General features: G+C 42.2%; 1 protein-coding gene across 29 annotated transcripts in view; it reads left to right on the forward strand.

The window, feature by feature from the left end:
* Positions 1-18,068, forward strand: part of MAGI1 (membrane associated guanylate kinase, WW and PDZ domain containing 1) — a 334,204-nt gene that overhangs the window by 315,176 nt on the left and 960 nt on the right. For 9 of the 29 annotated variants that reach the window (XM_032121213.1, XM_032121221.1, XM_032121224.1 and 6 more), the window contains 7 exons: positions 1,358-1,651; positions 4,806-5,009; positions 9,525-9,615; positions 9,731-9,794; positions 10,792-10,938; positions 12,083-12,221; positions 15,863-18,068. The exon at positions 15,863-18,068 is cut by the window's right edge and continues 960 nt beyond it. In XM_032121213.1, the coding sequence (XP_031977104.1) occupies positions 1,358-1,651; positions 4,806-5,009; positions 9,525-9,615; positions 9,731-9,794; positions 10,792-10,938; positions 12,083-12,221; positions 15,863-16,563 (1,640 nt within the window). In that variant the 3' untranslated portion in view covers positions 16,564-18,068. Of the gene's footprint in view, positions 1-1,357; positions 1,652-4,805; positions 5,010-9,524; positions 9,616-9,730; positions 9,795-10,791; positions 10,939-12,082; positions 14,093-14,197; positions 14,287-15,862 lie in introns of those variants that run through there. The other 20 variants (XM_032121217.1, XM_032121223.1, XM_032121237.1 and 17 more) reach the window with 10 other exon arrangements.

Below are 18,068 nucleotides of genomic sequence, written 5' to 3' on the forward strand. Positions count from 1 at the left end.
CCAAATTGGAGAAGTGACCTGATTAGCGGAGGCAGCCATTCAGCAGGGACAAGTGCAATATGCTGCTCTCAGCTGCACAAATGGGCTGCAGAGAACAGGCTGAGTAATGAGAAGTGGAAGTTATTGTGGGCCACAAGCTTTACACTGAGGTTGGCTCAGGTGAAGAAAAACACTGTGCTGGGGTGTAGGCAGGGGGGAACTCTCCTGATTTCCCAGCAGATGATGGCTTAGTGCAATATGGTCCAGCACTTCAAGAAAGACATATTTGAGTTGGAGAGAGCCCAACTGGAGGGAGTCCAGAGGACCAGGGAAAATAAGGAGAGCTCTAGAAAACATGGTCTGAAAGGAAATGTTGAACAAATTTTGATTCTTTAGCTTAAAGCAGAAGAGGGGGAGGAGGTATTAAACTCCCCAGGACTATAAGAGGCTGCTACAAAGAGGAAGGGAGTAATATGTTCTCCATATGCCTGTTAGATAGCACTAGAAATAATAGCCTTATGTAGCAGCAGGGAAGATTTAAGTCAGATATTCCAACCAATAGATTGCCTGGGGAGATATTTAACAGCTGATTAGACAAACATCTGTCAGATCTGATGTGAAGTATAGTTGGCCCTCACTCGAGCAGAATCTGGACTAAGCAATTTTTTTGAGATTTCTTCAAGCCTTGTGGTAGCTGATTAGATTTTAAACTAATACCCCTTCCAACTTCAGTTGCTGTTAAACAACTGTTTAATATTAATGTTAACAATGTTTAATGGTTTCCTCTGTCTGTACCAGACTGTACAGATGATAGTTGCTGGTTCTTCTATCGAGCAAAGTTTGGTTCGCAAGTTGTTTTGCTCATGTTCAGCAGTTGTTATTACTAAAGATCCCATTAATCAAAGGCAATCAGTGCTAACTAATTGATACCTTTGCATTTAAAACTACACAAAAGGTGGTGTTGTGAGATATTATTGTCTCTCCTTGTGGCTTGTGCATATATATGTACAACATACATATGGTTGTACATATATAACTGAAGTGGGGATGCAATAGCTAGAGGAGGCACCTTTGAACTAATGTAATCCAGGTTTAAAATGCCACAGAGCATCCAAGCACGCAGCACTACACTGGTTTAACCAGGCTGCAGTTTGGCAGTGGACAGCTTTGGCTGCATGACCACACACAGGAAAGAGTGAGCATGTGTGTGCAGTGCCACCACTGAGCAGAGCTCTTGGTGGTGACATCTGAAAGCATGGCCATGGTGATCGATAGACTAAAGCAGATGATTTTCTTTTACCCTTTTCTCAGTAGACAGCTATTTTCAAGCACTAAATGGTGCAGCCTGCTCGAACTGGTTTTTTTCTCCCTTCCCCAGTTCCCAAGGCAGAGAATGAAGTCCCATCCCCTGCCTCCTCCCACCACAGCAGCAACCAGCCGGCCTCACTGACGGAGGAGAAGCGAACGCCGCAGGGCAGCCAGAACTCCCTCAACACGGTCAGCTCAGGCAGTGGCAGCACCAGCGGCATTGGCAGTGGTGGCGGCGGGGGCAGCGGGGTCGTCAGCACTGTGGTGCAGCCCTACGACGTGGAAATCCGCCGTGGAGAGAATGAGGGCTTCGGCTTTGTCATCGTCTCGTCAGTGAGCAGGCCTGAGGCAGGGACGACGTTCGGTGAGTCCTGCAGGTTTTTAATTGCATCTCAAGTGAGACGCAAGGTTTGCAGCAAAAGGAGGCAAGTGGGGATATGTTTAATTAAAAGTTGTGAGCGTGCCCCAATTTATGTAATTAATACCTTAATCAGAGGCAAAGAATTGGTAGGTGTTTGCCTCCTGGGTTTTGTTTGGCACTGAGTCGAGAAAAGTGAAACAAGAAATCCCAACCTGAAGAGCTAAAATGCCACCAATGGCAATTCTTGATGCTCGCTTTCTGGGAGAGCCTCTCTGGGGTTTGCTCTCAGAGGAGCAGCTGGGTATCCTCCCAGTGATGCTTTTGCCAGTGCAGAAATGTAGCAGGTGGAATGAAATATGTCTTGTGATGGTGGAATCAAGCCAGTTGACTTAAAAGCAGTAACGCTTAAACTCATTAACTTCTCTTTGGCAATCAGGGTTGTTCTGATCATCATTATGGAGTGAGCATGCTGATAGCTGGAAAGTTTTAATTAATAGTGCTTGCTGATGAGACATAAAATGGGGAATACTGTTAAAAAACCAGAATGTTTCTTTTACCCGTTTCACCTCTTCCCAAATCCATTTCTTAAGAGTAGGAAGAAATTGAGTTTAAGCTGTGTAACATGTACTATCCTGACCTAACAGAGGTGGTCATGGTTTCTGTCTGAAGAGAATCTTTCTGCTAGGCAGACACCCATTTCCAGGGGTTGCTGCAAAGGAGATGTGCATAAGCTGGTTTTGCAAATATGCCCGGAACAGCCTGTACTCAAGCAGAAGTGTCATTGCAAGGAGGAAACCAGTCAGAGATGCTATTTTCTTCCCTTTCCATCTCCTCCAAAAGGAGGCCAGAGGCAGCATCCACTGGTACTTTGTAAAGGAAGGTGTTCCCTTAGTCTATGGCACATGATAGGGGTGGAGGGAAAGGAAACACACAGCACTGCCTTGGCCATCTTCATAGTGCCTCCCACAGCAGTGTTGTGGTTTGCAGGGAAAGTGCATTGCAGGCTCCCTGTGCAGCTTGAGTGTTCCTGGGGCACGCAGGTGCAAGAAGGGGCCTTTCCCTCTTTCTCCTAGGCTTTATTTTCTGACATTTATTGCCATTGTCCGTCAGTGACACCCTTAGTAATACATCAAGGGAGCACCACCTCCTTTGCTGATATTGATGTAGAACAGGTTATTTTTAGCACTGTTCTGGACAGTCTGGCAGCAGAGATTTCAAGGGGGAAATATGTAGTACAAAACTAGTGCATTGAGTTCTGTCAGTTCTCAGGTTCTAGGCTCTCACACTGTCCTTGCTGCTGGGAACTGCTCTTCCAAAATAGGTGTTTTGGTGCCAGAACACAATGCTGTAATATAAAACAGATTAAATTGAACACAGTCTAGAACAGAGGGAGTGCTTTTGTCTTCTGAACGGATTTGCAGATGTGTAAATAACTTTTACTGTATGAAGACTATGCTGTAACTCTTCTCTGCAGAGAAACCTTGACCTGAGTTTGTAAAAAGTTGTGTTTGCTTTAGCCCAAAATACTTGCTAACTGGAAGTTTTCTGTGCAGGGGCTCCCAAGGAGATCTGTTGATCTGTGACTGTTTTTCCTTTAATTTTTTTCAAGTATATTCAGCTTTTTCCTAATACTCCGCATGAGATCTGTTCCCTCTGCTGTCTGGTGCTTGCTCTGGACCTGCTTTGTAGTTTTTTGCATTCATGGGTAGTATTTAGAGATGAGCCAAACTGGTTCTAAAACCCACCTTGATCACTTCGGTGTGGGCTCTGCCATCTGTGTTCAGTGGATTGGATAGAGTAGATCATATCCTCAAAACAGCCTGCAAACTGGATGGGGTTTTGTATTACCAGAAAGAGAAACTTTCTGGTGTCATAGTAAAATAAAAAAGATCTCTCTAATGTTTGTAACTAATATTAACACTTCTTGCCAGTTTTCATCGCATCTTTCCAACCTCGCATGTCTTTGCCTTTTCTTCTTTATGGTCTTTCTAGTGTTGTCATGTGCGTATATCTCTAAAACTACTAACCAAATAAAGACTACAGCAGAGATGGGAAGGTGCATCTTGAGGGCGAATGTATTGTGGACGCAAAGTGTGAGATGACCACTCTGTGTACCCCATGACTTTAACCATGTGCTGTGTGCCCCAAGGCCTCTTGGCCTCCCACGTAAAGGAGCTGTAGAAAAGCTCACTGGATTTATCTGAGTAATGCTGTGTGTTCCAGTTCTGCATGTTATGGACAACCCTGTGCTTTTCAAACAAAACAACTGCATGGAACAGGAGGAGAATTTTGTCTCCAGAACGCATTCATCCTAAAGTGCTCTCACTCTGTGTATCAGACATCTCAATGGTTTTGTGTGTGGTTTTAGAGGTATTTGAATGAGGAGGTCCTTATTCCTTCTCTGTTCCTACCTTGTGCCATCTAAGATCATAAGAGGGGAAGGGTTAGTAGAGGCTGAGGTGGGTGCCAGCACCAAACAGGTTACCTTTGTCAGTCTTGGCCCATCTGTAGTGGTCCTGTGCCTTCCCTGGTAGTACCTTTATTCACAATGGAAAAAAATGTTTCGTGTTGCTTCCCCATCCAGCGCTGATAGAGTGGGTCTGTGTGGTAGACAGGGAGCCACACTCCCTCCTAGGCCTAGAATGATTTTATCTTTCTAAACGGAGAAAGAACAAAACATTGGCAGAAGCTTGAACAGCAGTTGGCTTTAGAGAAGCACTAGAGAGGCTGACACCGATGTAATATTGGAGGAGAAAGGTTGAGTTTTCTACAAATAGTTTTGATTTTTTCCTTCAAAAACAAAATCAGATTTGGGTTATGATGAGGCTGCTAAGTGCAGTTGTAAAAGTAAAAAATCTCACGATTTATTAACAGAAACCCACTTGGGGGGAGTTTTGAGTAATTAACAAAACACCTTTTTGTGGAAGAAGTAAAGTGTTGTGCACTCATACTAGTTGATTGCCAATGTTTTGAACACTGGCAGCAAAGCTATCCTATAATAACTTTTGCTTGATGCATTAATTAATTAACCCTTAACCTTCTCTTTCCCTTTTCAACCCTTTTTTTCCTTTTCCCCTTCACCATATTCCCACATATGTAAACAATAAAAAAACCAAACCAAACCAAAACAAAAACAACCCCCAAACCAATACAAAAGCGGGAAATGCATGTGTGGCCATGCCTCACAAAATAGGTCGGATAATTGAAGGGAGCCCCGCAGACCGCTGTGGAAAGCTGAAAGTAGGCGACCGGATCTTGGCCGTCAATGGGTGCTCCATCACCAACAAGTCGCATTCAGACATCGTCAACCTCATTAAGGAAGCGGGAAACACCGTCACCCTGCGCATCATTCCAGGAGATGGTAAAGTATCTCTTTCCTGCCGTCTTACCTGACCCTCTTCTTGGTTCTGTGTCCCCGGGCTTTTTCTGTCACTTGGAGCTGCAAAGTCATGGAGGACTCGATTTCCACTCCCACTTTGGGAATTAGCAGTGAGGGAGGTCATGAGTCTGCCATAGTTTTATTTTTTGTTTCTTTTTATAGAGATGGTTGGTTTTTAACAGGAAGGTGCTGATTCAACATTAAGAAAATAATATTCCATTCCATGTATCTGCTTAAAATGTTCTTCCATAAATTTGATGGATCTGTCAATACACTTCGGTTCGATTCTTAGCTTAATAATGCAGCTTTAGAGTATTTGGGAATCACTTGTTAGTATGTGGGATTCCTGAAGCTTTCAGTAGACACAAGCAGGCTGTAGAGTAAAGAGATTACAGAAAGGGATAAACACTTTGACATGTTTTAAGCTGTTTTAAAAGCAGATTTGTTTTTATTCTGGGTAAGTTGCTTTGGAAGCGAGCTCAGTACATTTTTAATGACTGCTTAAATGGTGATGGTTCTGCAGCTGCATTTTAAGAGTTACCCTAGACAGGATCTCAGTGTTTCAGATGAGAGGGAATGTGCAGGATCCCTAATAATAAGCTGACACTTGGTGCTGATTTCAGGTCACTGAAGTATTTAATAAAAATAAGGATTTGTGCTATATATCAGTTTCATTAAATTAATCCCACTTGATGCCCAGATAGGAACTGATCAGAAACCTGGTAAAGTATCTTCAGCAGAACTAAAATTGCTGTGGTTCTACATTCTAAGCATTTTCTTTGTTTACTGTGCTTCTCTGCCATGGATGGGTTCAAAGTGAAAGCTTGTTGGGCAGAAACCTTTCCACATTGCTCCCCACAGACCAGGATGAGAAATGATCTGGTTATAAATTATTTCTGTTTAGGGTGATCTGTTTTGCACAAAAGCCTTATTTTCCTACTGTCTAGTGGGTAGGAGGTCAAATGGTGTATGATCCTCTGCTGCTTGCCGCAAATAGGGTGTTCATGAATAATAAAATGGCTGTGAATCAATCTAACATCTGAGCTGGCCTGTGCATGCCTGTTTTGGAAGATAAACTGAGAGAATTGTTCATCACCTGTATTTTAGTATCTGATAAAAAGGAAGGTGAATCTTTAAAGGGCTTATTTTCTAAAAAAGCAAAACCATCTAAGAAATAAGCAACTTTTGAATGATTTAAGAATTTTTTAAGAATATAACCTCCTGACATAAATGCTCAGCCAGTCTTGCTCATGCAGTTATGTGTCCCAAATATCACGTAAATTGCTTAGGTTAGGGAAACATGTACTTGTGATTGACATCATGTATTCCTGGAGAAGATGGAAAGCTGTTCTTTGGGGAAGGAATCAACTCTGCTTTCATAGCAATTCAGATTTAAGTCTTTTTACTTACTGTCACTTCGAAATTCCAAGTCAGATTGCCAGCTTTGCATAGTATTACCTGCATTTATTTTCCAAAAGACAGTAAGACCCAACACTCTCAGAATCCCTGAGGGATTTGCCCTAAAACCCCATGAGATACAAGAAATTGGTCTCAGTGTTGTTTTCTTTTTGATGTCTTTGTACGCTTTTCTTGATTTGTTGTTTCCTTTTGTTTTCTTTTGAGTGCTTTTTTGGCAAACATAAATGGTCTGTGTGCTTCGAGGAGGGGGGAGCATAAATCAGAAGCCACTCATCAGATAAACATGAAACTGAGGCTCATCACAAGACTCTCAAACTCACACTGCTAATCTTTTCTAACATTATTAAAAACACCAAGTTTTTGCTTTGTAATAAGTCTTGCGCAAGTTAATTGCCACAGACCACTGCAGGATTGTATTTGCAATGAAATTATGATGCTTTACCCCACTTCCAGCAGATGCAAGGATACAGAGTGCTGGAAAGGGACAAGCTTAGATTAGGCATGTAATTGTTGACTGGAGTTTTAGGGCAGAACAGGGCAAGGAATCAATAAAATATGTAGGGTTTAGAACATGCAATTATAATTGTATTAAAGATAATTTTTGCTATATTCTGTTCCAGTTTTGCATGGTGGCTGGCATGTGTCCTGGACCAGTGTCTAAAACACTGGCAAAATTATGCACAATTCCTGACTCATGGGATAGGGTGAGCTAAAGATAGATGCAGTACAGTGGTGTGAAGATACATCTGCACCAAAGATATGTTGTTGCTCTGCTTGGTATTATTAGTGTGACCTACTAAAGGGTAGGAATCTTGCATTCTCTTTGAAGCCCATATTCATCTGATCTCCAAATATTTGTGGAGGATTTCAGAGGCTTTTTTTCTGGATGAATACAGAACGCTTAACCATGTCTTGGGGTTTTGTTACGTAGGAGACAGATTTTAACATCAAGGAGTCTTTACAAAATAAACATAATTATTTCTTAAACCCCAACAGTATAACTACATGTAGGGACGTCTCCTTACACAAGCCAGCTGTCAGTGGCATGTCATCACAAGGGTGTGGTTTGGTCATGCCTACCCTGAGAGGTGCAGGCAGGAGCCTCTCTTGCTTTCTGAGCTGCTGGACACAAGCCAGCTCTGGTCTGGAAGATGTTTCAGCTCCATATGCTGAGGGTTTGGGCATGTTAACTTGGGCACAGCACTGCAGGCAAAGGAGCTGTGTTCTTGTTGCACCCATCTGTTTAAGTGGTTCTTCTTTTTCTCTGTCCCTTTTCCTGAATTTCCCTTGACATGCAAATACCTACAGAAAAAAAAAAAGCTTCCCCTTATCTAGATTTCTCCAGAATTAAAATAAATCCATGAAGTGAATTAATGTCCTGGTACCAAGTAAGCCCAGGACCGCCACATGGTCAGGCAAAACCCCTCCCATTTCTGCAATTTTGTGTTACAGCCGGACTCTGTTTAATAATGGCAGATTTCTCCATAGCCAGTAAAATGAATTAGTGGATGCCTTTAGCTTGAGAGGCAAACAAGGGCAGGGTAGAAGACCTGGTAATTTTATCTTGGAGAGGCGGATGTTTGCATCCAATTTTTGTCACTGTTGTCTTAGTGGTTGTGTATTCAGTTTAGATTTTGGTCTTGAAAGGTGGATCATGGTCAGTATTTTGTAGTTACTTGCAGTCTGTGGTTCTGTCCTGGTGCAGTGGGTATAGGCACAAAGAGGGGGTCTCCTGTGTGCAGAGCCGTTCTGCAAAGGACCCAGTGCCTGCCACTGCAGTGGCTTTATCTGGGAATGCCATGTCTGATGAGTGGGTGTTTCTGCTGACTGTGCCCATCATTTTCCAAGTGCAACCAACATAATTGTTGAACATTTTGTGTTGGAAACCCCCAACACAGAATGTGTGGTTAAGCACCATCAAGGTACATGGAGTACCACCGAGACTTCCTCTGAAGTCAAACTCCCACGGGAGGGGAAGGCTGTTTGCGGGAACTGCTGACTTCTGGAGCAATTCAGCATTTGAAACTCTTCAGTACAATATCAGTTCAGGATTGGCACAATACGTAGTTCTGGAAAATATGTTGATTTCAATACGGAAGAGTTCCGGGTCTGTGTTGCTAATATTTGGCTAACGGCGTTGACATGACCTTAATTTTAGGCAGAATTTTAAATGAGTTTGGGGTTAACTCTGGTCCTACTGAAGTCTGTGATACAGCTCCAGAATGACAAGGGAACATTTTGCCCTGCCATACTGTGAGGGACATCTACATAGGCACTTTTCAGTTGCTCCCATCTCAGTTGTGGGGGTAGCAGGAGACAGGAACTCTCCTTGGAGCCCCTCCTTCCATGCCTAAATAAATACAGAATTTGCACAGGCTAATGCTGAGCTGAGAGCCCTTTACTTTACCATGGCAGAAGCTAAGCTTAGAAGTTACTCCTGCTCTCTGTATTCTCTCAGTGCACCCTTTTGTAAGCGCTACCCAGAGTTGTTGATGCATTTGGTACAGGTGGCTCCAAGCTCCTGCTTTCAGTACGCAGGCAGCAGTGGGTTGTATTTCAAAGAAGGATTTCAGTTAAATTTGGATTTTAGCCACATTCAAAATCACCTTGTGAGGTATTGGATAAGAGCCACATCTCAATTCTACTGGAGATGGCTGTTTCTAATGGAGGAAGGACTGATAAATTTGTAATCCCTGGAATAATTATAGCTACTATAAAATTAATCCACCCAACCAATATTTGGAGACTTAATTGATTGGAATTGTCTTTAGACAATAGACAAAACACTGTTCAATCCTTCATCTACAAGTGAGTCTTCATGAGTGTGTCTAATGGTCAGGGGGTTTCCAATTCAGATTTCCTAATTTAATTTTTTTTTTCACTTTTGAATTGAGTGTACAGTTTCATATACATACTTACTATATTAATTTGGGGAATTAAGAAATTTTATCCTATCTCAAATTCTATAAAAACAACGTAATGATGCTTTTCAGTGAAATGCTTTTGCGAAACTCTTTTTTTCTTTCAGTGAATAGCCAATGGTCTTCCCTCATAATAAAAACAAAATCTATTTTGCAGAGTCCTCCAATGCTACTTTATTGACCAATGCAGAAAAAATTGCTACAATCACAACTACACATACTCCTCAGCAAATACCACAGGAGACCAGGTCAGATTGTTTTCCTCGAGGAGGGCATCTTGACATGCTCTCTCTTCGGTTACTTATTCATCACTTTCACATCCCATGAGCTGTATTTTTCCTCTCTTTCTCTCATTCGTTACAGCAGGAACAACACCAAACCAAAGCAGGAATCCCAGTTTGATTTCAAACCACCCCAAGCAGCACAGGTAAGGAGTACGTCTCTAATTGTTTTGCTTACCACAGACTGTTGTTTCCAATCTGCTTGAGGGCTATGTTCAAATATTTCCCTTGAAAATTCCTACTGAGAAGCTGCTCTCCCTCAATCTACTGAAACGAAAGAGGAATTTGCTGATTAGTTTCTAAATATGTGTTGCTGTTGTTTCAGCTGAGAGACATTTCCAACATGTTCTCCTTGAGACTTTGAGGGAGTGAAAATAAAAGAAAAAAAAGCTGACATTTTTAGGGCAGTCATAATTTATGTGTTTGTTTATTGAGCTGTGTATTTTGAGGGGCATCTCCAGAAAGTATTGTTGTGTGCAAATGGTAAATTCAGAGAATAAAAAAGAGGAAAACTTAATAAGGGGCGATAGCTGAAGTGTTCCAGCTTGCACAGATGGCATCTTATTAGAGAGATTATCTCTCTCACTGTTAACTTTCCTTGCCACTGGCCATCCCAGAAGTAACATCCTCCATTAGGGACTTCAAAACATCCCCACAGTAGCATTTGAGAAAAACAATGCAAAGGCTTCTGAGCTTCTTGCAAACAAATAGATTATATGGTAACAAAACGAAAAGCCAGCACCATGGCACAGGCTCACCCCAGGTGCCATTAGACATTGCACTAAAGCTGGCACTGGAAGGGAGATTGTCCTCACCTTCCCTGGTTGATAGAACCTTTAACCACCTTCACAAAATATCCCCTCCTGCCCTGGGCACAGGAGGTGGTGTGTAACAGGAGTGCCCAAAAATGCACCACAGGACATGGCCAAGCCCACTCATTCCAACAGCCCTTCACCAACCACCAGAACTCCAAATTGCAAAGTGGGATCTGAGGAAGCAGCAAATCCTGGTCTGTGTGTGAAAATACAACTGTTTTTCCATTTCTTATTATTACTGACAAAACACTGGTTGAGTAACTTTAACATGAGAGCGTCCCTCTCACAACTTTGTGTTCAGTTAGGCGTTTGCTGTCTTTCTCTCCAGCAGGACCAAGACTTTTACACTGTTGAGCTGGAAAGAGGAGCCAAAGGGTTCGGCTTCAGCCTGCGAGGTGGACGGGAGTACAACATGGATCTGTATGTGCTGCGGCTCGCTGAGGATGGTCCTGCTGAGAGATGTGGGAAAATGAGGGTATGCACAAACTGACTTTAAAACCACATTTCTCTGGAATAAGCTGACTTCCCTGCCTGTCCTTTCTGCTGTGCCAGCTGAAAGGGAAATTTAATGTGAACTGAAAGTGGTTCCTACTTACTTCTGCTGATGGCATCTGTCATTCTTGGTACGCAGTCTATAGCAGTGTGTGTTCAGTGGAAGACTTTATGCCCTTCTTCCAACACTGCTTTCCAAATTCTAGTACATGATCTGTTGTTTAAAGCCTAAGGGGGATACATGGAGCAGTGAAAATGTAACAGCCACAGTCTTTGCCTGCTAGTGGACAGAGAGAAGACAGAACAAGTCTATGGTCCATGGGTTACAAAATTATGATGTAGGTTTTGATTAACATTAATTGTTAACTTCACATTATCAGCTAAATGACAAACATTATAACAAGGGAATATGTTATAAAATGCCTACTGAAAAATTAAATTGCAAGGTTTTATGTACTCCTTGGACCTCTGTTAGAGAATGCATTATAACTTTCCCACATACATTGTCGTCTCCAGAGATGTCATGTGAAGGGCATTTTCAAAATTCTTGTGCTAGGGGTAGATCTATGGGTCCAAAATTTTTGCTGATGCAAATATGATGAAAAATCAGTGCTGCCCTGTGAAAGTCAATGCTTTGACAAGCTCTTCCAAGCACTGTTTTCTTCTCCTGATAAATGATTATATTTACAAAATCAGCTTTGCTGATTCATAGTAGGTATCTATATCCAAGTAAGAAACAGATCTGAAAAAGCTCTGTGAACATCCCAGTTGGAGCAGACTGTGAAACAAGCGACCACTTTGACTGAAGACTTTACAAATAATCAAAATTAAATAAAATAGCACCAGTTCTAGCACTCCACTTACTATTGAGCAATACAGTAATTGCAATGTGATTTTGCAGAACAGCAGTGAAATATTTTGATACCTCAAGCGTTCTCCATTGTCTTCATGTCTCCCAGACTCCTGCACACTGGGCACTGTGGATGGTCACTGGAAGGAGTTGGGCATATTTAGCTTCACCTGGTGCATAGTTGTTCCAGCTTTGCTATGGCCACTGTCTCGTGGTGTGCTGGTGTGGACTCTCGTGGGGACTTGTTCCTAATCTTAGTCTCTTATTACATTGGCAGATTGGTGATGAAATCTTAGAGATCAACGGAGAAACTACCAAGAACATGAAGCACGCTCGGGCCATCGAACTGATTAAAAATGGTGGCCGCAAGGTCCGCCTGTTTCTGAAACGTGGAGATGGCTCTGTCCCAGAATATGGTGGGTCAAACTATGAAAACATTCCTTTCTTCCCTGGCATCACTCCATGAATGATTTGTCTCAAGATCTGAAGCGGGAATTCTTTTTTATTTTCCTTTCTCACCAGTGTCTTACCAACCTTTGCAACATATAATTGCCTCGCTTGTGCTGAATTTTCTACACATTTCATCCTTTGCTTGCTTCCATGGACTTGGGGCACAGTGTAAGGCAAGATCATCATAGCAGTATTTTTCGGTGATCAGAGAGGAAAGCAAAACAAAACAAACCTTATTGTCTTGTCCAGCCAAAAAAGGAAGGTCACTGAACTGTGCCAAACTGTTTCTCAGCGGCTGAATTGTTGTTTCACATAGGTCTCTTCTTCTAATCAATGCAAAAACTGGGATCCCGAATTACTATTCTGAAGCAGTGATTTTTTTTTTTTTGTTTAGGTTTCTCTCTTAGTTCATGTCTGTCTCCATAGACATGAATGCCAAGATGGCTTTTGAGATTTTTGCCTTTCCTTAAACTTTATGTAAATATTTATAAAGTTATTTGAGAAAAAGAAGGGGGGGGAAAAAAGCTTTACTGCAAAAATATATTGATTTGGCCTCCTGAGCCCTTTTCTCCCCCCTTAAACAGTCTGCTGGTTTCAACAAATTAATTAGTAAGGTCTGAAAAGGTGAGGAGGTTATGAAAAGGTGCTCTTGTGTCTCTCTTGGGGGAAACAGTCAGTACTCGTTTCCTACTAAGAATTGCATTAGATTTCCTTTTCTTCCCCTGGAGGTTGGATTGCTGGGTGGCTTAACGTAGCACACTATTTAATATTATAATTATGTCTTATTTATTTGAGATAATTGTCAAATATTGTGCCCTCGATGGAGGGCTACTCCCAACCAAAGGTCTTTGACGTTTCTATAGAAACTGATGATTGAAGGGATGTCCTTTATACTTTCCTCCCTGTATTTGGGTTATTTTTGTGTCAGTAAGTTCTGTGTTTATCATTCTCTCCATGCCCTAACACCAGAAACAAAACCCTTCTGCACAATTTATGAACTAGATTTTCTCTTCATTTACTGTACTACGTTTGAGAGTTTCTGCTCAGTCTGCTCATTATTTAACTTAAAATGACCAATTCAGAGTATAACCAACAAACAATTGAAGTGTTTAACGATATGGAAGGGAAGTTGTGGGTTTACACTTCTGTAATATAAATAGCACACCAGAAGCTTCAATGATGGCACTGAAATTCTGTAATGTTCTTTCTACTTTTGTCTTTTCCTATACTCCTTTGGATGTACAGTACTGTATCATATGGTAGACTGCATAAATACCCTGTAAATTAAGTGCTTCACTTCTCAAAGCATAGTCTGTTGCACTGAGGATGGAAATCCATCACCAATTTTCTTTTGGCTAATGCTAACCACTAAATGTTCATTCTCCAAGCAAGGATTTAATATACAGGGGTTGCACTACTGTAAAGAGTATCCTTGTAACATTTGGGACTCCTTTCTCTCTTCGTTCTGTTCGCTGCAGTCGCAAATGGTTCCTCTAATAATGTTAAGTTCCAATATTTTTCTGACTTGATTGGAACGTGCTTCTCTATGAGGCTGTATATTTTTGTAATGAGTTTTGTACTTATTTTTAATGTTGTGGTCTCTGGTGGACTTTATTTTTCATTGTTGTTTGATTGTTAATGTTTTTTCTATGACATTCTGTGTCGCTGTTCCAGCTGTCTTTTAGAATGGATGCTCTCGTTGTCTGGGTTATTGAATCACCTCTTAGATGTCTCTTTATGTCACAATAATAACAACTGCTGTCTTTGCAGCCTTATATTTGGGTGAAGCCTAGACAATCTGACTGGAAAAATAAACTTTCTTTATTCTAAGATAAAATATGAAGATTTTTCTTTCTTTCATCTATTATAGGGAATCTAAATTTTCTACTTTTCTCTTTCTCTTTCTCTTACTTTTCTTGGTGCTGGGCTCTTCCTTCCTCAGCGATGATACCTCCTAATATCGCTGCATGTATGAGAAATGACAAGCTCGGGGAGTCTTGCTTCTACCTTATGGGCCATAATCAAACTACGGTTTGTAGCTAAAATCAATATTAGGTGTTTTTGTGCTGTGGCCTAATTCCCTCACATTGCTTTTCCGCTTCGCTATATTCTATATGTACAGCAATTCATCCCGAACACCCTGCGTCCCCTGAATTGTAAGTACACACATCACAGGACATGTGTGAACCACTTGTATCTTGTGTGATAGGCAGGTTGCCACAAGCCACATGCTTACAGCCACAGAAAAGCAACATGGTCCCATCCCCAGCTGTGGCCTGAAAATGCTAGTAGTGCAAAACTGCCCACACGGGAGCTGCAACATGGGTTTCACCTGGAATTCACAAAAATCACAGCCCATGCACACACCAACCCTCCCATGGTCAGGAGTGGAAATGCCATCAAATGGGAGATGCTTGGTGTGATGGCAGGAGGAATGTAAAGTGTTTGGCTTGGGGGGGCAGGGAAGACAAAAAGGAAAAAAAAGGAAAAAAAAATCTGTCCCCACAAGTGTTTGTGAGGGTTTTCAGTCATTGCCATCAGGACAGTCCACCTCAAGGTGGGTGTCGGGGTGCGAGTGTCAGGAAGTGGCTAATGCCTGCCAAGCTGCCACGAAGGAGTTACTTTAAGAAAGAAAACAGTAAGCAAATAAAAACTGCACTTGCATTAAGGCAGCATAGCTACTTTAATGTTTTTCATGTTTGTAATGAATCATTCATAAACATCCGTTACAAATGACGGGAGTAATTGTAGCTTAGCTGCAGCACAAGGCTGGGGTTTTAGTTTGGATGTTCTTTTTCTACTTCTGCTTTTCAGTTTGTCTTGCAGAGGTAGCTCAGCTGTATTTTACCTCAAATAATACATGAAAAATAATGAACTGGAGATTAGATTTGAATCAAAGCCATCCTACATATTACAATATCTTTCCATTGCTTTGATATGAAAAAATCATAACTACTGTCATCGTTGTTTGAATCATTGTGGCAAAACCAAAATCTACCCTAGGACTTTACATAACGTGGTAGAACTAAGTGAGGTTAAGCTATGCCTTAAATGAAATGGAAATTGCATGATTACAGTCTAATTTTCACACCTTCAAAATGTTATTTTACAAGGTGAAAACTTAATAATCAATTCTATTTTCTGCACATTTTCTGCTATTTAAACCGAGGCCTCCCACACCTGGAAGGCAGTTCTTTATAATGTCTTAAAAGACAAAAATTGTTTCCTGAAGGCCCTCTTTATTGGGAACTATTAAAAAAAGCAGCCAACAACCTGAACTACAATGGGTTTTTTCCACTGGAAAGAACATAGTGTAACCAAAACATTATGAATTGGGCTTGGGGAAAAATGTAAAGTGCCCCATACCCAGAAGAGCATAAAGATGAGATCAGCTTGGACCAAAACATGGCTAACGATCAGAGCAGCACCAGTACTAACCGTAACTCTCGTTGTTCACAGTTAAATTAACAAAAGCTTCTGTTAGCCTTCGCTGACTGCTTTAACAGTTGTTTGTTTTTGTCACTAATGAAGTCTGAAGAGTGCTAAGTGGTGTCACAGCACCACGGAAGGCATCAATACCAAACCCTTTGCTGTTATTTTCTTTCAGACCCCAGCAGTGACAGGAACAGTCCCGCCACAGGTTCACAAAATGTATCGGAAATGAAACCCGCGCCATCCGACCGACGGCAGCACCCATCATCGGAGTCCAGTTATCCACCAGACCTTCACAAATCATCACAACATGGGGACAAGCGGACTTACGTTAGAGACCTAAAAGGCAGCAGAGAGTTTAGCAGACAACCCAATGAACACCACACTTGGAATGGGACTTCTAAAACCAACGACCACGTGCCAGGCAGGAGGACGGAGAGGTCGCCGGAGAGGAGGCACGAAAGGCAGCCGGAGAGGGCGGTGGTGAACGGGCAGAAGAGGAGGTCTCCCGAAAAGCGCAGGGAAGGGACAAGGAGTGCTGACAACACTTTGGAGAGGCGGGAGCGACATGAGAGAAGAAGAGACCTCTCTCCAGAGAGGCGCAGAGAGCGGTCACCTGGCCGCCGCCGGCGGTCGCTGGAGAGACTCACGGAGCCGAGGCGGTCCCCTGAGCGGAGAAGAGAGAGCTCCCTCGACCGACGGGCCAAGTCGTCCGACCGGCGGAGGGAGAGGTCACCTGAGAGACGGCTCAGGGAGGAACGAGTCGGCCACCAGGAGAGGGAAGACCCTGGCTGGAAGCACGAGCCGGTCCGCAGGCACCCGCCTGAGCAGCGCAGGCGGCCCTACAAGGAGTGCAGCACCGACCTCAGCATCTGAGGGGCTCCACGGGGTCCCTGTTGCCTTCCCCACACCAAGGGAGCAGAGGAGAGAGTGAAACCACCTGGCTTTCACAGGCGAGGAGACATCCGGCACCTGCTGATCCTACAAACCGTTTATGCAGATGAAGTCTTATAACAAAAAAAAAGCATTGTGCCTGATGTATAATATTAAAGAAAGTATTTTTCAGTGTATTCTTTTTTTTTTTAATTACTTGCCAAATGTTGGTCCTAAAGGATTATAAAATTTTGTTTCTACATTCTTTGTAGATTTCTTAAAAATAATTCCTTTATTGGGCTACTTTCCCCCCTCCCCAGTATAGTAAGTGGGGGTAGCCAGTAATATAATATAGGCAAAGGATTTTATGACCAAGTTTGAATAATTTGATCCAGACTGTTCTCTAGTGACTCACTGCTACACTGTATGTAGAAAATTTTTTTAAGGGTTGGGTGTGGGGAAGGAAGAAAATTGTTCATCTCAGTAGGAATGGAGTGCTCCTGCTGAAGGAATTAAAGAGACAAATGTTCCTAAAATTGCAAGAACTGTTTGAAGAGACTACTGTTTCAATGAAGGATATTTATAATAATAAATAATTTTTTTTAAAAAAGCAACCAAACCCACACAGCACAAGATGAATTACGATAAGGAATTTGTAGTTTGTTCCATGAACAGTTTATACTTTCAGGCCCCCTGGACAGGATGTGCAGAGGCAGAAGGACTGGTCACCACCATGCCTGTGTCACACAATAATGTGGACTGTTGAGCTCTCATTAGCCTCAGCAACATGTAACAATGATATGTCATTAAGGCAGCAGCCCTGCTCATCTCCCAGCTGTATATGGACAGCAACCCCAGCATGCATGGTATTCTGTGTCTGCCTGGAAGCAAGGGAAGGGATTGGGATTCTGGGACAAGACACAATGCAGTGGGAGCACAGTCCCCCTGCTTGGAGTAGGTGTATTCCTTCTGCTCAGGAAAAACCAGTGGGCTTTTATTTTGCCAAATTCCAAAAGCTCTCAATTCTTCTTGCTCTGTATTTAAAGGGGTTTTTGTTTGTTTTACTGGTTCATCCTTAATGAGACAAAAGGAGTGCACTTGCTGGGGGGGGAAAAAAAAGGAAAGAAAAAAGTGTCAAAGGAAAAACAGGCTAAAAAAGGCAATCAGTGGGACAACATTGTTGTAGAAGCCTATCCATACCTGGTTATATGCTGTAAATTTGAGTCTAAGAACAGCAGCAAAAGGGAAACCTGCAAGTTTCTAAGTTGTATTTTTAAATTTGCAAGTTGTGTGGTAAGTCTGCTGTAGCATTGGTCTAAGATTTAATGGTTTACTGCCTAGCTGAGCCAAAATGTTTGCCGTTACTGTTGGACCACTAAAGTAAGCTGCTGCTTTTTCCAGTGCATTGGTGTGTACATGTATACTGACTCACATCCTCCATATGAACACAAAACCATTGCAAGTCTATCACTGTTGTTGCCATGGTACTGTAAAAACAAAACCAAGAA

Source organism: Corvus moneduloides, chromosome 11 (assembly GCF_009650955.1).
Source record: "Corvus moneduloides isolate bCorMon1 chromosome 11, bCorMon1.pri, whole genome shotgun sequence".
Taxonomy (NCBI): Eukaryota; Metazoa; Chordata; class Aves; order Passeriformes; family Corvidae; genus Corvus; species Corvus moneduloides.